This window comes from Dicentrarchus labrax, unplaced genomic scaffold (genome assembly GCF_905237075.1).
Source record: "Dicentrarchus labrax unplaced genomic scaffold, dlabrax2021, whole genome shotgun sequence".
Classification (NCBI taxonomy): Eukaryota; Metazoa; Chordata; class Actinopteri; family Moronidae; genus Dicentrarchus; species Dicentrarchus labrax.
Genome location: NW_026136715.1, coordinates 20,703,677 through 20,724,618, shown reverse-complemented (window position 1 = coordinate 20,724,618; position 20,942 = coordinate 20,703,677). Strand labels below are relative to the sequence as shown.

Below are 20,942 nucleotides of genomic sequence, written 5' to 3'. Positions count from 1 at the left end.
GAGAGGCACAGTACAAGGGGAGAGAGGAGTCTGGAAAGACTGATAATAGTAGCAGATGATGAAACCTCACAGGGAGAAAGGGAGAGGAAGATTTTGATGTCATGGCCTCGGTCTCGACGTGCAGCCAACAGACATCCACATTTCTCCCAGTATAACTTCCAAGTGCAAGTAGCAGAGAACCAGCCACCTGGCACCTCAGTCATTGTCATGTCTGCCTCAGACCCAGATGCAGGAGATGCAGGCAGGGTGAGCTACTCAATAGCCCCGCTGATGAACAGTCGATCATCTGACTACTTCCACATACACCCAGACACTGGTCTCATCACCACCACTCAGATTCTAGATAGAGAACACATGGATTTGCATTACTTCCGGGTCACTGCGACCGATCATGGCTCCTCTCGCCTCTCTGGCACCACAATGGTGGCCATTACTGTTTCAGACCGCAATGATCATTCTCCTATATTTGAGCAGACAGAGTACAGGGAGACGATCAGGGAGAACGTAGAGGAGGGGTATCCCATCTTACAGCTGAGAGCGACAGACTTGGACTCCCCATCCAATGCCAATATCCGTTACCGCTTTGTCGGTGACACCGCTGCAATGGCACGAGCGGCCTTTGAGATTGACCCACGCTCTGGCCTCATTACAACCCGTGGAGCGGTGGACCGGGAAACAAATGAGCACTACACTCTCCAGGTGGAGGCTAGTGACCAGGGGAAGGAACCAGGGCCACGCTCCGCCACTGTTAAAGTTTTCATCACTGTTCTGGATGAAAATGACAATGTGCCACAGTTCAGTGAAAAGCGCTACGTAGTAGCAGTGAAGGAGGACGTACGGCCTCACTCTGAGATCCTCCGTGTGAGTGCCACAGACCGGGACAAGGACAGTAACGCTGCCGTTCACTATAATATCATCAGTGGTAACAGCCGTGGACAGTTTTCCATTGACAGTGTCACTGGGGAGATCCAGGTCGTTGCACCACTAGACTATGAGGCAGAACGGGAGTATACGCTCCGTGTTCGTGCGCAGGACAATGGCCGACCACCTCTCTCCAACAACACCGGTATTGTCAGTGTGCAGGTGACAGATGTTAACGATAACCCACCGATCTTTGTCTCCACACCATTCCAGGCGTCAGTGCTTGAGAGTTCCCCAGTTGGTAGTTCCATCCTCCACATTCAGGCCATTGATACAGATTCTGGTGATAATGCCCGTCTGGAGTACAGGTTAACTGGCACCAGCTCGGACACGCCATTCGTCATCAATTCTGCAACAGGCTGGGTCACTGTGAGCTCCATTCTTGACCGAGAATCTGTAGAGCACTATTTCTTTGGTGTGGAGGCCAGGGATTATGGTATGCCACCTCTTTCTGCTACAGCAAGTGTTACAATTACAGTGATGGATGTTAACGACAACCGCCCTGAGTTCCTCCAAAAGGAATACTATTCTCGTCTGAATGAGGATGCAGCAGTTGGCACTAGCGTTGTGACTGTCACGGCTGTGGACCGTGATGTCAACAGTGCGGTGACCTATCAGATAACAGGAGGAAACACCAGAAACCGCTTTGCCATCAGCACAGCAGGAGGGGCTGGACTTCTCTCATTAGCCCTCCCATTGGACTACAAACAGGAGCGAAGATACGTTCTAACAGTCACTGCCTCAGACCGCACTCTCCATGACACTTGCCAGGTGCACATCAACATCACAGATGCCAACACACATCGGCCTGTATTCCAGAGTGCCCATTACTCTGTCAGTGTGAATGAGGACCGACCACCTGGAAGCACTGTAGTTGTGATCAGTGCCACAGATGATGATGTTGGTGAAAATGCTCGAATCACATACTTTCTCGAGGACAATATCCCACAATTCCGCATCGACACCTCAACAGGGGCTATAACACTCCAGGCAGAGCTGGACTACGAGGACCAGATGACCTACACTTTGGCCATAACAGCTAAAGACAACGGCATACCACAGAAATCAGACACTACATATGTTGAGGTGAATGTGAATGATGTGAACGACAATGCGCCTCAGTTCCTCAGCCCCAGATATCAGGGTACAGTGAGCGAAGACGCTCCTCCCTTCACCAGCGTCCTCCAAATCTCAGCCACTGACCGTGATGCACACGCCAATGGTCGCGTTCAGTACACCTTCCAAAATGGTGAGGATGGGGATGGAGACTTCACTATTGAACCTACATCTGGCATCGTCCGAACAGTTCGTCGCTTGGACCGTGAGAGCGTGCCATTCTATGAGCTCACAGCCTATGCCGTAGATCGTGGCGTGCCCCCTCAGCGAACCCCCGTCCATATCCAGGTGACAGTCCTAGATGTGAACGACAATGCTCCCGTCTTTCCTGCTGATGACTTTGAGGTTCTAGTGAAGGAAAACAGCGCAGTGGGATCTGTGGTAGCCCAGATAACAGCCACTGACCCAGATGAGGGTGCCAATGCTCAGATCATGTACCAAATTGTGGAGGGCAACATCCCCGAGATCTTTCAGATGGACATCTTCTCAGGGGAGCTCACTTCACTCATTGATCTTGATTATGAGGCCCGCAATGAGTACGTCATTGTAGTCCAGGCCACCTCAGCACCTCTAGTCAGCCGGGCCACTGTCCGGATCCGTTTGGTGGACCAGAACGACAACCCGCCCACTCTGCAAGACTTCCAAATCATTTTCAACAACTTTGTGTCCAATCGCTCCAACAGTTTCCCCAGCGGGGTAATTGGGAGAGTTCCTGCCCATGATCCCGATGTGTCAGACAGGCTGTACTACACCATCGACAGAGGGAACGAGCTTCACCTGCTGCTCCTGAATCACACCAGTGGAGAGATCCGACTGAGCCGAAAACTGGATAACAACAGGCCTCTGGTGGCTCCCATGCTGATCACAGTAACAGGTAAGAGACCGTGAAGGGAAAAAATGGGAGGAAAGGATGGCAGTGATGGTGTGTGTGTGTGTGTGTGTGTGTGTGTGTGTGTGTGTGTGTGTGTGTGTGTGTGTGTGTGAGAGAGAGAGAGAAAAGAGTTTAGTCAGTTTAGATTCCCTTGTAGCACTGTAACAAATACTGTGAAGATAAGGACTCTACAGGTTTGAGAGTGAGTGAGATAAGACTGGATTACATTTGGTTGAGCTTTGGCCATTCTTCCTTTTTGTCTCTTTCACTTGACCCGTGTGCTTGAAAAAATGAGGAATGAACTAGGCTTCTCGAAACATGAGATGCAGAGTGAGAAAATTAGATTTGTTAGCTGTGTCTCAGGCATCTGTTACATGTACCTGAGTTCCTTAAGGAGAAGGCTCTTGGGAGAAATTGTGTGTACATGTGTTTGTGAGAGAAATATAGACAGTGACAGAGCTGTCACTCAAGTTAGACTTACCTGGAAGCATGTAAGGTGAATAAGAGACTGATCAGCTTTGTTTCAAAGCGTGAAAGAAGTGAGAAAATGATGATGAGAAAAACACCATGTGTGATGCTTAGTGTGGCTTTTGTGTGAGAAAATGTGACGGTACATTTCACGGAAGGTAGAAGGAACACTTAATAAGTATTTGAAGACACTTCTATCATTGTGAGGGCAGTAATTACTTGCTTTTTCATTTCACATTTTCATATCAGTCAGCATGTTACCAGTTGATGAGACATGCAAGCAACTAGTGTAAAGCAGGTATTTAATCACAGGCATGGCAATGACAATTTTGCTGGTGGAAAAGGAGCTGTATCAATATTACATAACGCCCCTCACTGTTTGATTGACAGGTGATCTGGGTTAAGTCCAAGTTACCATAGTGATTGTGTAAAATGAAAGAAGATCTATTTAGTAGAGCCAATTGCTGTCACTTGGATGTTAGATATCCAGTGAAATGGTATCAATACTTTCTTAATGTTAGTAAGTAAGTTAGTTTCATTTTTATATCTGTGTCATGCCAAACATCTGGCCCCTCCCACACACAATTATAAGATAATGCTATTTGATAAAAACATACACCAAGGGCAGAAAAAAGATTTAAAAAAATGAAGCACCTGTGTTAATGTGATATTTTCTAGATGAAATAAGACAGAGAGTGAAGTGTAATCTCACGTGCTGTTAGTATGGAAAGAAACACAGTTTGACAGTTTTTAATTGACATGCTTAATTATGTTGATAATTTCATGCACAGTGAAATAATGTTTAAAAGTGTTTTTTGACTTTATGCTGTATTGAATTTATATTTTAAGCTTTTTGAGGCTTAAAATACAAGAATATAATTATGTATTATATTGCCATTCAATGGATATCCATTTGAGAAATAGTATCTTGGCTTTTTAGATGCATTTTTTTCTTTTGGGTTTAGTTGTTTACATTTTTAGGCTTTGGCTTTAAGATAAAGGCTTACTAAAAGCTTTACAGGCTTCTTTGCTGTCAATGATCAAAGCCATAGAAAACAAATAAGGAGAAAAACGAGGGCAGCATTGTTGCTTTGAGGGTTGGTGCTGTGTGTGTATTCTGTCACAAAGCTTTAATGGAGGAGCACTGGCTTGGGACTGTGTGTGACCTGCTACCCTATTTCCTCTGCTTTTATACCAGCCTCACTGGTGACGATGCAGGCTTACATATTCATTTTGAACGACTGAGTGAGGGAGTGAGTGAGGTATTCATTGTGCAAGTGAAGCAAGTCAGTGACCAAATGAGTGAGTGAGTGAGCAGACAATTGAGAGAGTGACAGAGGGATCAATGTTGTGACTGAATGAGTAAACTGTGTTTGAGTGAGTGAGTTAGTGAGAGAGACTGATCGAAGGAGTGGGTAATAAATGAACAAGTGTGTTTAAAATGAGCTGAAACAGTACAAAGTGAATATGAGGTACGGGGGAGTGATTAAAAGACTGAGTGAACACATGAGTGAGTGAATGGGTGAATTAGCAAGTGAAAGAGTGACTGAAGGAAGTAGCGACTGATTGAGTAAATTAGTTTAAAACTTTAGAGAGTGAACAAACAAGTAAATTGAAGATTGGGCGAATGCGTGAAGTTGAGATTTATTAAGGGGAGCAGTGACTGAGTGAATGAGTGAAATTAGGCAAACCTAGCGTGTGTGTGTGTGTGTGTGTGTGTGTATCATAAACTATATGTATTTATTTGTGTGTCAACCTGTGTCTCAGCCTCTACCTCTTCCAACGTGCTCGGTTGAACCAGACGTGGATTCATTTCCAATTTTCTCGCTGTTTCTCTCTCACTTTGAAAGTGTTACACTGTCTCTCTCTCTCTCTCTCTCTCTCTCTCTCTCTCTCTCTCTCTCTCTCTCTCTCTCGCTTGCTCCAGGATTTGACAGTTATGAGATTATAATGAAACAACAGTCAGCGAGAGTCAGGCTCGGAGCAAAGCTGTCACTTTCATTGTGTGCTGTGTGTTATCTGTGACTACCCGTCCCCCCTCTACCCATTACTTTTTCTTCCTCTCCTTTATTCTACCCTTCCTTGAATGGATGGATGGATGAATTCTTCTCAGTAATTTTTATTCCGTGCATTTCTCTATTCTTTTTTTTTTTTTTACCCCTCTTGCCATTTAGTCATCTTCCTTCGTTTGTCATCCTCTTCCTCTTTCTCTCCTTCTGTCCATCTCCTTAGTGTTCACCCTGTTAGTTATTTTCCGTCCTTTTCTCCTCCTCTACTCTTCTCAACACTCCTCGGTAATCCTCTCATAACTCTCATGGGCTGTTTCTCTTCCATATTTCATATTCTTTTCAACTCTGCTCCTCCTCTCAGTTTTCTTCTCCCCTTATTGCATATCCTTGTGTGTGTGTGTGTGTGTATCTATAAGTATACTCAAGTGCCTGAATGTGTTGTGTGTTTGTGTGTGTGCCTGATTTTTATGTGTGTACATGTTCCAACAGTGTTTTCGTGTAGCTAAGAGATTTTTCTGTGTGTATGTGCTTGTACATGATTTGTGTTTGCTTATAGTAGTCCTGTGTGTGTGTGTGTGTGTGTGTGTGTGTGTGTGTGTGTGTGTGTGTGTGTGTGTGCTCATAAGTGTGTGTTTGTTTGTGTGTGTGTGTGTACTCTCAGGTGGCTCAGAGCATTGCACTTGAGAGTGTATTCATGTCTTTTCAATGAATAATATCTATGCATGCCAGAGAGTGCTGGGACTACACTCTCTTTTTCTGCATGTCTTACTCTCTCAGTCTTTCACACTTTCCTCTCTCACCCTCTATCGTTTTCTCCCATTTCCCTTTCTCTCTCCCATTCTCTATGTGTACCGTTAGTTCCACACTATTGATTCTCAGGATAATTCCCATATTTATGGTGCATGGAGATTAAATGTTGCGTCCATGCTTGTTGCCAGCAGTTTAAGCACACACACACAAACAAATTTACATTTACACACTTTAAAAACTGGCTTTAGGGTCAGTTGGTTGAGGCAAGTAATGAAAAAAAATCATATTCAGCTTGGCGCCCCTGAAAAGCATCAGTTCAAGGTGCCCTTTAGCAAAACAACCCCCAACTGCTCCTGTGGCCAGCAGCAAAGACTGTGGTTTTTACTGGCGAATTCCCAGTTGTGAGTGTGTTTAGCAGTTTGAATGTTGAGCAGGGCTTTGCTTGAAAATAAAAAATGTGCCTAACTGGACTTCCCTGGATAGATGAAGGTTGAAACAAAGACTCCGTGGTATGTTAGAAAGACTTTGTTCAATTGGCCTCTTTAACAGCAGACATTTGGACATGTGACAGCAGGAAAAGATGTAAACAATAAAACTGATGATGGTTTAATTCCATCTAGCTGCTTCAGTTTCAGGATCCTGGTATTGTTAATGCTGTCACACTGTCATGACTTACTGGGATGCTTGAATAGAACAGAGCCATCATTAATGTTATTAGTAACACCTGTGCTTTTACCACCATGAAAAGTCAAAATCTCTGCAGCGAAAAAGGCTTACTGCTAGTGAATACAAAAGTAGTTTCAAAGAAAAACATGTGTGGTGTCAAGACTTTAGTCTCAGTCTTTTGTTTGACATACTATGCTTCATGAAAAAGGATTTATCTTTGACAGTAGATAAATCATCGTTGCCAACACTGCTACAGATCTGTTATATCCACTTACAATATACTGCAGATGTCAACCAGTTGGTTTTGACACAAATATGATTTAACACGTTTGGACTGCTTCTTTCTTGTGTTGCTTTGAACACTTGCATACAGGTATTAGTATCTAATTACCCGAAGTGACAAATATGCCCACCTGTGTACAGTGTTTCTGATTATGATTAGGTTAATGTTAATTTGTGCATAGTCCCTGAAGATATTTATGTGAGTTGTAGGCCTCAGCAGTTCTGTAGAGGGGTATTATATGGCGCCATTGATTGAACTACATTTAAAGACTTTTAATGAACAGATTTGGTACAGACAAATTTCAATAATTAATAATAATTATTAAATTTATATATATATATAATAAATAAATAATTTGACAAATGAACACACATAAAAGTAAAAACAAAAATTATATTATCTTATATAATAATTTGTAAATGTATCACATGCCTGCACTTGTATGCATGTGTTAATGAATAGAAGAGTGAGTGCTGTTCTTAATTCTTATTCTTAATGGCCTCTGTATGTGCTGGGGATTGTGGGAGAATACATTTAGACACTGGTTTACTATATGTCATTGCTGACACAGGTCAATGCACCATGAATACACTTACAGTACATATAGGTCATTGCACTGATAAACTACGCTGATGCTGCATGTTTAAGGCAGCTAGAGTGCAGTTTGTGTTTTATTCCCGTATTCTTACTATCAGTCTATTGCCTTTCTATTAGATTCCAGTTATTTATTGTCTACAGTGAAGGAAGAGGAGTATAATTTCTAAACAAAGAAAAAGGAAGAGAAAAGAGAACTGAACTGAGAAAGTAAATGTCATGAACCAGTTTTAATGTCATGCTGTGATTAAAATATGGTTTGCCCCCTGAACCCTCAGGCACAGTTTTACCACGAAAAGTGGATTTATATAATAGCCCTTTGACCAGCTGTGTGTATGTGTGTATGTATGTGTGTGTGTGTGTGTGTGTGTGTGTGTGTGTGTGTGTGTGTGATGTGTGTGTTTACCACCCAATCCCCTATTCCTCTGTTTATATATGACTAGTCAGAGAGTCAAGGGCCTGCCACAGCTTTAGAGAGAGCTGATGTCTATGTTTTAACCTGTGGTAATAATGCAAATTAATTTATACAGACATTTCACAGACCAGTGCACCATGGTTAGTAGTCTACAGGCCATATACTGCTTACTGTGATGAATAATTAAAAAAAATCAGTGTATGCTTTATTATCTCACAAAATATTCAACTCTAAGGACGGAAGCACAGTTTGAACGTCTCTCTCTAGCTCTGTCCCTTTTTTCTGTAACTTTTCACGTGTACAACCATGTGCAATCCTATTAATGTCTTTGAGGAATGACTGACTGAAAATATGCGCCCCTATCCCCACATCTAATCGATTATAGCGTCTTGCTCCTCTCTCTGTGACCACCGGCTTTTCACTCCGCCTTCGGGTGAGGCCTTATGGAACAGCTATAAGCAGTTTTGCCCTCCGACATGGTTGGACGACAGATGAACTAGTTATTTTCTAGCATAATCCACCCGTAGTTCTTCCTATAAATTATGCGATGCTACTGTTGTGTTTTCCTAAACCATACAAATTGACTTTAAACACACACGATCATGAAACATAGCATGAACATTTTTACAAAATGGGCTCAAACCCACAGCATTATGAGCCCACAGCACTTACTACTCACTTAGCAACCACAGTGACCTACATGTACATACTGGCCAACCACAATGGAGAAACGTTAACCAGCCCATTAGATACCATTTGACACACTCTCTACATCTTCGGCATGTCGGGGGGTATGATGCAGCTACCACCCATAAGGGGCTAAATGCTTCAGGCCGAGCAGAGAGGGTCGTGGAGTCTGACACAGTTTTTACTCCCCTCAGAGGGACAGAGAGCCAGATGGCTGGTCTCTCTGCATGATAGTTAGAGTTCTGTAACCATAAGACCGGCTCTGGGACCAAACCTGTGACCTCAGCTGGTTTTGACTTGTGCATATGTTTAAGCTTAATTTGGCAGGGAGCTGTGTTGCAATTGGAGATGCTGAGCTACAAGGAGTTTGATGTGTTTGTTCTGTGTAAGGACAATTATTTGATACTCTGCAGTGGTTCTTAGCTCACTGAAGGCCAGAGATAGGCCTATTAGGTGGTGGATGAGTTGCGGGGGGTTGGATGACTGTCTAACACTATAACACCATGACATAGTTAAGTGCTTGACAATTTGTGGGCTGTCCCCACGGCTTAAGTAAATGGCTTCTGTTATTTCATGCAAATGGATCAAAGGCTTAACAATGTGTTTCACTCTGTGAGTTACATAGAGGAATCAGAATGACAGTTAAACATACTGATAAGGTGTCTCTTCCCCTGCTTTCATTTATTCAGCATTTGCACTTTTCCTGTAAAAAGTTACTTTGCATTCGTACAGCCACACACATCCTCAACTGCCCAGTACAAATAAAATTCATTTGATACGTCCCTTCTTTGGGATAACATTTGAATGACAGAATGACTGCTGGGAAATAGTGATAAATAAAGAAAACATATGCAAAAGGGAATAACAGTGGAAAGTCAGGGATGGTAGGTATGTGTGAATATTTTGACAGAAGTTTTCAGGGAGTATAACAAATTCATGTCCCCTACTGAGAGATTTGCAGCCGGTCTTGGAAGCCTCTGCTTCTCAAATCTGCTTCTCACGCCTTTTTTTGCCACCTACATTCTTTTTGAGTAGACATGAAAAATGTGTCTGCTTAAAACTTTTGAATAAAACTGCCTTATCATACTGGAGACAAAGCGTGATATCAAATATGTGACTTTCTGGTGAACAGCTTGAGATGCAGTCATTTTTGAGGCAGCAAACTGCTGTAGATTAACCTTTTGTGATGGGGAATGGATACTCCAACCTCAAAGATTTGCTCCACTAGGTTTCATGGTTGAGGCTTTTTGCCCACGTACAGTACTGCTGTCAAAGCAGACCTATGCATTTTTTAAATAATCAAAAACCAGTTTCTACCTTATGACTGCCCAGTTCCCCGGGGAGCATGACAACATAATGTTCTCCCCCCTTTGCTTCTGTAGCCCAACTGTTAAAGGCATAAAACCTGCTGTACATATCACAGTTGTATTATACAGGCTGAATTTGGTATCTGCTCTGATAACGTATTCAGCCGGCGTAATGCGTTAAACTCAAGAAAAAGTTGAAATGAAATGAAATGTTCAAACTCTTGACAGCTGAAAGAGTTTCATTACAAACTACCTTTAAATGTGCTGGAATAGTATAATGAGTATTTATGATAAACAGGTGGTGATTTATTAAATGTCACAAACATGGAGAAAGTGTCTGTTTTTCCCTCTGCCTGCCTTTCCTATGCTCCAGCACCTTGCAGGATGTTCTTGTACTTTGCCTGTTTCTTTAATTAGGAAGGCTGATCCATTACATTTTGTTTCCCATTAGTGCTCTGAAATTCACACAACTGGATGGAGGAGAAATGCAACACACATAAAAGCCTTAAGACACACGTTCACATTTGAACAGCCTTTGTCCTTTAAAAAAAAAAAAAATTATCAAAACAGACTGGGCCTGAGGATATTGGTCCCAGCAAAACATTTTCAGCAAGAAAAACTTACTTTTAGCATGCAAACAATTGCTTTACAGTCATTTAAAGAAACATTAGATTCAAAACACATTAGAACCTCAAGTGCATCACAAGCTCCAAGACACACAAATAGAGTTCATCAACCAAAGGCCAGGTCTCATAACCCTTCAGACACCAAACACTCAAATTATGAATAGCAAATGGAAATGTAAGTGATCATAAATAGCATTTTAATGATTTGTTTGTGCTGGTCTGAGGCTAAATCAAAGTGGGTTCAGTGCAAATCAGTCACCAGGGAGGACTGAGAGGCACAATACAGGGAAAATGAGGGAAGATCATCAGCAGACTGAAACTTCAATGCTATGTTTAGCATTGTATCATCAATAAGTCATTACCACATTAGCTTTACAACATTAACATGATTACTGTGAACAAACAAGATCACTGCAGAGAGAGAAGCCGGACAGTAATCCAGCCTACATGCTGCATTTTAACTTTGAGACACCGGGTTGGATTTGATGGGCCTGCTGAGGTCTGTTGGTTTGCTTTTAACCCATTCCAACACTAATAATACGCTGTTCAGGTAAATCAGGGGTTAATATGACGTGCAAAAATCAGTGGCTGTATCTTATAAATTCTCCATTTTTTAATACATCCTAATGGGTTGACTAATTTTCAATTTAAGGAAATGCTGTCGGCCTTTGCCTGAATTTGGAGGACACAGCTGATGTATCTTTTGCAGCCCTCAGTTTCTATCAGTGGATCATACAGGCAATTTCATAAAATTTGGAAATATCACATAACTATTTTAATTCTAAGGGTTTATTTGAACTCAGGTGGTTCTCATAAATTGGTAAATTAATGTTTATTACAGCATGTTGTTGATAATTTGAAGTTATATGTTTGCCATTAAGCTGGACTCACTGTCAGCTTTGATCATGTGAGGCAACACAATCACAGCAGACGTTGGTTTTATGAATTTATTTTTTACGAAGAGTGTGAAAGTGCAGGAGAAATGGCATGTCTTGTTGCTCTTTTCAGCTGCCACTGCTGTTAAGTCCGGGTCAGATTGGTTCTGACTGTCCCTGTCCTTTTAGATTGGGGTGTTTTCTACCCTATAGGTCTGTTATGGATTGGATCCAAAAATGTGGACCCTTGATTTCTATTGTGACAACATCCCTTTACAAGCTTCAGTGTTGCTTTGGGAAGGCCATCTTGGTTTGTCTGTGATAAGTTTAATCCTAGAGATTTGTTTGAATGTGGACCCCACTGTCTGTAAATAAAGGGTTGATTATCTGATGCACCGGCTGTGTGGAACATTTTCCATTTGTGTTGGTTTAGTTTTCTGTCTTTTTCCATTTGCTATGAGATGGGGTATGGTTGGGAAAACTGGATGCTTGTGTAGTTTTGTTACTGTAGTTATCTTATTTCTGCTTTAATAAAAAAGAAAGAAAAAGAAAGAAAGACAAAACAAGACTTGTAACAATGAAGAAAAAACACCAGTTGTGATCATAGCTGCCACTGGTAGTATGAAGTTCAGTTGACATTGGTGACAAATTTTGCCCAAATACAAAGATTAAGTTCTCAGTCTCTGCTAAAGCTTTTCCATTTGGAGAATGGTTTCCACAATTTTCATCTCTCCAACTTTTGAACACTAATTATTGTTATTAAAAATGATTCAGTAGTGTGAATTCTCTCTATGTGTGCTTGACTGATTGGCATACCCAAGTAAACATCACAGGAGTCATTTTTGATGCACACGGCACTGGGCAGACCATTACTGCTGCACTATTACCCCGCCCCACAGGAGCAATTGTTTGGAAAATTTAAATTTGGGACCTTTTCAGGCAACAGAAGGCCCTCGCAGTGATAGGAGTGATGAAAGCTGCAGACACACCCTGCCTCAGGTGCCGGAGTTACTGCAGTCATTTACAACAGAGAGTGTTCAGCCCGCAATGTTATGCTCCAAAACACCAAATTATTTAACTCAATAACAACAATGTCTCACCTCAGATAAGGTGGGCTGTTTACAGCGCTTGTGGCACAAAAAAGTATTTATTTTTGGATGAAAAATAAGCAAAAGTGCAGTTTTTTTTTTTACACACAAATGTAATGTCTGTGTGAAAAGACCAACCGCAGCAGCGCAGTGCAAACAGAAGACAGATGCAAGATGGAGGATGATGACTGCTGCTACAAACAGCTGCTGACATGTCACAGAGGTCAGAGTGTGGATTTGTGTTACGCTGTGGATTTGCTTATAAGTACAATAGACATGAGTGTGTGTGTGTGTGTGTGTGTGTGTGTGTGTGTGTGTAAATGTGATATGGGTTAAAGTGAGAGTCTTTACAAGCGAGAAGGCTTTTTGCGTTCTGCGTGTGCAAGTTAAGTGTATCTGGTTTAATGTAAAGGATTAGTGCTTCTGTTGTAAAAGGGTGATTTAAACCATTATGTTACTGGTGCTGCTGCTGTGTGTGTGTGTGTGTGTGTGTGTTGCTTTTTTTTTACTCTGTTCCACTTTTCACTGAGTGTAATGAGTGCTCAGACCTCAGGGGTAGAAAGGCTTTAAAAAACAAACAGAGCGCAGAAATCAGCTGTCAAGCCAGTGCCTGGGCTGTGTATGTGTGTGTGTGTGTGTGTGTGTGTTTTGAAATGATGCGTACACAATATTGTTAACGCTTGTGTTATTTTACAGACATTAATGTATGGCCTGCCTCTTTCTGCAGTGATCCGTTCATTCACGTATACGCACTTATTTGTATGCAAGTGCCACTTTGGCTGTTCATACTTTCACTCTCTCTCAGGGACTTGCAGTTATTACTTTTAGGTGGCTGTGCACCAGACGGTCCTTTGTGTGCTCCGTTAACAACTTCAAACGGTTTATGTGTGTTTTAAAAGGGCAGCGTTTGTTCAGTGGCTACTGTAGCTATTTATTTTCCTGACCTGCGGGCAACTTAAAAAAACTGCTCACACTTTTTGTTACACAGCCTTTTGGGAACCTGCTCGTGTATTTTATTAGGACTTTTTCAGGACGGCAAACACAGCGGAGAGAGACCGGACAAGGCCAAACAAAGGGATGTGACAACACAGTGTGAAATGGGATTTAAACCCATGTGATTGTGGGGACATGGACTGGGAGCTAATAGGCTGAAGGCACCGTGACTGAGTTTAGTGTGTTTCAGAGTAGCAGCATATGGCTTTTGTTCAGTCTAAATCCAATTTTACTGTTTCTGGTTTTTTGCATGCTAGTTGTAATATATCTCCCCTTTTGGGTATTTTTTCTTTTAATCCTAGCTCCTTATAGTGCAGAGGGTGCAAACAGTTTGAGTCAGACTCTTAACCATGGAAGTATCAATGCCATGTGTGAATGACCATGAATCATGTAGGGATTTGAACCCCTAACCCCTGAGCTACGCACAGCCACAATGAATAATAAAAGAAAAAAATTGGTATTTGATGAGAATACATGCCCCATGATTCTCATTCAGAACAAATTTTATATTGACATGAATGCCTATTGGTTAGATACACACATCGTTCTATTCAGGTAAAACTTGCTTAATGGATATTCAAGGTTTTCCTCCCACAGTAGCAGTAGGAGGAATTTGAATACAGGAAACTTTGAATGCTGTAACTGAATTGAATACTGATAAGAACAGCTTGCTTTTACCTTTACAGCAAACTGCACCTCTGAGGTCTCCGGTCTGATGTGAAGAAATGGAGGACTCTGTCAGATACACTCCATATTACATACAGATTTTACAGGCTTCTTGTTAGTAAACAAAAAATATACTTAAATATACAGAAAATGATACCAACAATCCAACTGTGTGCAGCTTGTTTCCCTACTAACTGTGGGCTATATCAACAAAATATTCACAAATCAAGCTTTTTGTGGAAACTTTTAAAGTCGTTTTACAGTGTGAACACATTATTTAGTCAAAACTAAAGACGTAGCTTGTAGTTGATGTGTCCCTGAGCAGGACTACAAGCAGCTTCCTAGACATTTATTGTCGTAAATGCCTAAAAATGGCATTATGACACCACAAGAGTGTGTTTTTTTAGAGAGTTCCCGTTTAATTTAAATGAATCTGTGAGTTTTATCAGGTTTTTAGACAAAATAACGAAGCTTTTTTTGGCTGCGATAAAGCTTTTCCTTACATCATTTTGAAGCCACAGAACTTTCCTTAACAGACCACCTAAGCAGTATCTCCAAACCTTGAGCTGCTGACTTTTCTTCCTTTCTTCCTCAAAGTAAAATGCCAGAGCTCAGCCTTGTGACCCATCCTCCTGCCCTGTATTGCAGCTTTTAAAAATGTTTCTGGGGCTGTTTTCAGCTCCAGCTGTGGGCTTCTATTGTACGCTAGTAACGCTACTTTGCAGACTATTTCCGTCTGGATTTCCAGGAAGCGAGCTCGGGATGCTCTGACATTCAAGAAGCTATGAGTGTGCTATTAGTCAGGCTACCTGGCGCAGAGAGATAGCACTGAACTCCCTCAACCCTTTGAAACTCCGGGGACCGTATACCCACAAAGCATCTTAGAGCCGGAGCCCTGATCGGAGGCCAGCCTCCCTCTCACGGTGCATTGATGTTCATGCATCCATGGGACTTCGCTGATGATTCCAGATCAGCGTGTTTATTCTTAGAGGCTTTATGCACGCCAGCCTGAAGCTCCCCTCCCTCTTTGAAGTGTGGACACAGGAAGGCGAAAATGTTGGCTCGAAGCCCGCAGGAACCGTGAAAGCTCGCAGAAGTTGTTATTTACGAAATGCTTTGTTTTCCTGCGGTGCTAAAGATGCCAAAATAACCTTCCATTTATGGGGTTCTGAGTTTGGAGGTTATCAATGTTTTATTGTTTCCATGCACGCAGAGTGGCAAGGAGAAAGGGCGATGCATTAGTTATGACTTCCTCGCTTAACAGGAAGTTATGGAAAAGATCACCCTTACTAACCTTTCACCAGGATTCAGAAGTAATTCCATAATTCCTCTTTTTCTTTATATTCCACTGGGATAGGCCTCGTGTCTCTGGATTCAGTCCTGGATATGAAGGGTTTCCATACAAAATGATACATCAGCTGTCTTACAGATGGGATATATATTCTGACAAAATGATTGACACTTCAGAATCCCATAAGCTATGGTGGGGATTAAAAGGATAGCGTCCTTGTACTCACTAGATTCTCTCTATTTATTGAGTGTCAGTGGTATTTATTGGTCCTTCATACAGAACCTAACCTTATTTTTGAAATGTTAAACACTTCAGGGCTAATGTCTTCAAATTAGACTTATATATATAATATATTTCAATTGGCTCGGAAGTGGCCAACTATATAAACTATATAAAACTATATAATTAATTATAAAAAACAGTTTCTTCCAGTAAAAAAGGATTGGAGGTATTTAAGATACAGTGGTGCACGTGTGGTGTAGGACCATTACTGTCTGGTATTTTTTTTTTTTTTATAAAATGTTGTCTGAGGGCCAAATGAGAGCCAGTTTCATGATTTGTTTAGCTAAAGATTTTGCCTGACTTGTTGGAAATTAAGACTGATTAGGGTGAGGTGGCCAGATGGATGTTTTTTAGTAACAGAGGGGAATCTGATACAAAAACTACAAAACTACATTTCAAAATTCCCTCCTCTATCTGTGCCAAGCTCAATAACTTTAAGTTGTGCTTTAGAGTCAAACTTGAGGTGAAGTAAGGAATCCCTGCATATAGTTTCTAACATAATGTTAATCATTCGTCCTTGTTGAGCTTTTGGTGAAATGTGAGCTTATTAACACAGCAGGAAACATTATAATTAGGCTTAGTGTTGGAAGCAGATTTTCAGTGACAATCCTCAGTTGGCTAACTTGTGACAAGAAAAGTAAAAACCTACCTTCCAGAAATTTTGGAAAATGCCCTTTAAATCCACAGACTTACTGGTTTATTACACTTGTGTTTTCGGCAGAAGTGTAATTATTATGTCAGGTACCTGTGTAAAATTTGTAGCTGACCTCCGAGGAGCAGGGGGATTAGTCATCGACCTGGGTCGGTGGGAAGTGGAGAGAATTTGGTGGTCGTAATTGCTTAAATGGCCATTTAACTTGAATAGTTGTTTTTCTTTTCTATGTAAAGCCTCCAAATAGCTCCATAAGCGTGAAGAGCCTTGTGATGGTCCAGGCTGGCCAAATTAGCTGGACTGTAGCCATTAAGGGAAGCCAAATGAAGATATTTTACTGTGCTTGTTTATGTATGTGCCAGGTTTACTGTCAGTTATAAGTTATACTTGAACTGTCAGGACATACACGCACTGATATTTGAGTTGTCAAAATATTCTTGTTTGAATGTCACAGTTGTCCCCCCTGGGCCACTGAAGGGGGTTCCTGGGAGCTTGTGACTCAGAGGGGAAATGTTCAGAGTACTTGGCAGGAGATCGTTGTATTTGTGTCAGAAAACAATCAAGCACACAGTCTACAGGAGGCCAACATGGAAACAAAGGTGTACGTGTGTGTTTGTACTTCTATCTTTTAAAGAAATTATGTTTTTGGAAAGAGGACATTTTGTCTCGCCCTCACTTCTTTGAAGGACTGTTTGAGTGTTAAGACTTGGATTTATTGTTAAAGGAATGGCTTAATTGCTTCCTTGCTGAGAGCTAGATTAAGATTGATACCACTCTCATGTCTGGATGCTAAATATGAAGCTAGAGCCAGAAGATGCTTAGCTTAGCATTGAACATAGCTTGTTTGAGTACACACATGAGATATGGCTTGTAAATTAGTGAGTTCTTGAGGTGCTCGTAGTAGACAATAAAAAGGTAGCTCATTCCATCCAGTCTTTATGCTAAGCTAAGCTAATTGCCTCATGGCTTTAGCTCCATATTTACCATACAGACATGAGACTGGTATTGGTCTTCTTATCTAACTCTTGACAAGAAAGCAAAAGCAAATAAGCATATGTCCCTAAATGTCTAACTCCTTTAATGTTAGTCATATTAGTTAGGTGCCAGGGAACACCCTGTGTCAATGATGGTCCTCACAAGTCTGTTTATGTGTCAAGAATAATGAATATGTGCACGTGCATGCGGATGTGTGTGTGTGTGTGTGTGTGTGTGTGTGTGTGTGTGAGATTGGGTCATATTCCAGCAGATTATCTCGGGTCTTTTCATAGATCCCTGTCTCATTTCAATGACAATGGGAGATCAGCGTCAATTACTGCTGCGTCTTTGCATCATGATCCAGAGGGCTGATAATAAAGCTGGCTTTTAGCCCCAGAAGACGAGGTGACATTAAATTACTTCAGCTAATACTGTTACTAATACCGTTATTTTAAAGTATTAATGTTTTTAGTATATCTTTCTTTTTTTCTCCAATTGATCCCATTGAATCGTTTCCTGTGGGAGTTTTTCTCCTCTGTCCCTTCAAAATGCCACTCCTTCCTCTGGCTGTTCATTTATTATGAAGGGCTCTGGATTTTAAAGTGTGTGTGCATGTGTGTGTGTGCATGTGTGTTAGAGGTCAGTGGGGAGTGAGGCTCCTCATAATCCGGTAATCAAACCAGCTGCCAACCCAACCCCCATCCCTCCATCCATTTCTCTTTCTCCATTTATGCAGTTTTTCTCTCTGATATTTTTCTATCTTTATACATCTTACTATTTTTATTGAGTATTTTTCTTTTTTCTCTCCTTTTCTAACATTTAATAACAATTACAAATTATTCTTATTTTGTCTTTCCTTTGCTCTGTTCCCTCCTTCCTTTCTGCCTGTTTTATTTTGGAAACACAACAGCAAATCAGTAGCAAATTGTAAATTAGGGAAATTGCTTAATTGAATTCACTTTGAACAAACCATTTAATCAATTCGATAACCTCTCAAATGATATTTTACTACAGTATTAGCAAAATGAAAAGACATGAACATCAATAATCAATCAATTATTTACAGTAATACTAATAAATTGTTATAAATTCCCAATATGCAAGTTACCATAATTATAGTGGTCATTCTCTCTCTTTTTTTAATTGATCCCTGGTTAAATGCCCTCATTCCCTCTCTCATTTCTCTTCCCTTTCCCTCCTCCATCATCTCCTTTGCTTTTTCCAGTTGTTATTAAACCTCCTTCGCTCTCCTTCACCCTCTGTTGCCTCTCTGTTCTTCCCTGTGTCAATATCCTCTCTCTGTCTTTCACCCCTCACCCTCCATCCATCGCTGCCATGCTCCCTTCTTCCTTTTTTCTTTCACCATCTCATTCATTCTTTCTTTCCACCACTTGCCATGCTTTTCGCATCAAGACCCCTCATGTATTGTATTCTTACTCTTTCATTCTCTCTGTCTTATCGTTCACCCTGCTTCACCTTCACAATGACTTCGTGCCGCTGCAGAAAATTGCCTCCTCATGCCGGTGTGGTCAGTTGCATTTGTATTCTTTTATAGCTTATTAGCCAGCTTGTTGAACCAAATTGTCTCACAATATACACTACAGCCCAGCACTGGATTGTGTTTGTACCCAGTGTGGATTAAACGTGCCTTGTGTCTGTTGTTGGAACAGATATTGTTCTGTTTGTGGGGGGTTGTGACCTGCTGCGATTCATATGAACTCATTTTGTAGCGACAGGTTTCAAAGGAAAGGAGCTCTGTATTGAAAATTGTAACCAAAGCTGAATGTGAGGAGATGGAGGAGATGAGAATGATGTTTTCTACATGAGAGCACTCAGTGATACCGCTGTCTCTCTCCTGCTCTCTCTGTGTAACTTGTTCAATCAGATGCACGAAACCTGAGACCAACTTCCTGACTCAAACAAAGGTAGTTTTCTCTTTCTGGACTGGAACATACTGTATGATTAAAGAATTGCATCAACCTTGCTAACAGTGGTGAGGTGGAGTTCAGTTCGGTCTTTTTATACAAATCTCTTATCAACCATGTCTGCTGTGAAGGTTTACTGGAAACTTAATTCTCAGCAGATACATTCTTACATAATTTGTGCAAAGAATCCAGTGTCCAGAGCAAATTTACTTACCATCACATTATTTAAACATCAAAGTAGTGGAGGTTTCAATCACCTATAAGCTATTCTCTCTCTCTCCGCTCATTTTAAAGAACACACAAAGTTAAAGTAGACTAGCTTTGACAGCTATAACTACAAGTTTGATTGAAAACTGGCATGTGTGTGTACATTTGTGTTAGTTGCTGTATTGTGGAGGTTGCCTTTGGCAGTGTTCTGACATTTAACAGCCTCTTGTATAAGCCTGTTCACTTCAGTAGCAACATGATTCCTTTTAGACTCAAAGGCAGCATTTACTCTAAAATGTGTATGTTGTATTTGTATGAGTGTAGATGTGAATGTATGACATATATAGAAAGAGTGGTCTAATCTGCATATCTTATAGTATTGTTGTGACCTCCTCCCCTCTTCTCTTCCTCTTTGTAATCCTTCCTCTGTGGTTAACGTCCATTTATCACTATCTCTTTACCTCCTTCATTCTGCTCTTTGCTCTTTAACCCTGCCGGCCCGTCCCCTCTCCCTCGAGCCTCCCCCTTCATCTATCTCTCTCTCTTTACTCCTTCACCTGTCCACACCTCTGTATCACTCCATGTCCTCTTTCAACCCTCTCTATCTCCTGCTCCTCTACCTCCCACTCTAACCTTTTTGTCCATCCTGTATACACCTCATGAATGAGCACATCTATTCATCCACTTAACCTTCATTTGCTCTGCTCTCTTCTTTAACTCTGCAGATGGCTTCCACAGCATTTCAGCCCAGTGCGTTCTTCGCGTCCTCATCATCACAGAGGACATGCTGGGCAGCAGTGTTACCGTCCGCCTCCAGAATATGTCCCAGGAGCACTTCCTGTCACCGCTGCTGGGTAACTTTCTGGAGGGCGTGTCGGCAGTGCTCTCGGTGCCTGTCGAGGATGTTTTCATATTCAACATCCAGCCCGACCTGGATGCGGCGCCAGGAGGGATCCTGAATGTGAGCTTCTCAGCCGCACTGCCGGGTGGACTCTTCTTCCCCTCTGAGGCCCTGGAGGAACAGCTGTACCTGAACAGGCCGAGGCTGACATCACTAACACAGATGGAGGTTAGTTCACATTTACAAATATGAATATACATATAAGACTCAAGTTTCAGGTAACTTTTAAGTGTGTAGTGTATTGAAGAAGTTCCTCATCTTAAGCACAAAGCAAAAAAAAAATGCAAATGTTAACATGCATGTTAATCATATTAAGGCCTGATTCTTATGTTTTTGGAATAAACATTTGATTAATAGTTACAAGCATCAATCAT

The 20,942-nt window shown here is 41.4% G+C and overlaps 1 protein-coding gene across 1 annotated transcript in view; it reads left to right on the top strand.

The window, feature by feature from the left end:
• The window catches only part of celsr3 (cadherin, EGF LAG seven-pass G-type receptor 3), a 107,279-nt gene that overhangs the window by 4,926 nt on the left and 81,411 nt on the right, over positions 1-20,942 (top strand). Inside the window, 2 exon segments of the mRNA XM_051424460.1 lie at positions 1-2,911; positions 20,393-20,736. Of these exon segments, the coding sequence (XP_051280420.1) occupies positions 1-2,911; positions 20,393-20,736 (3,255 nt within the window).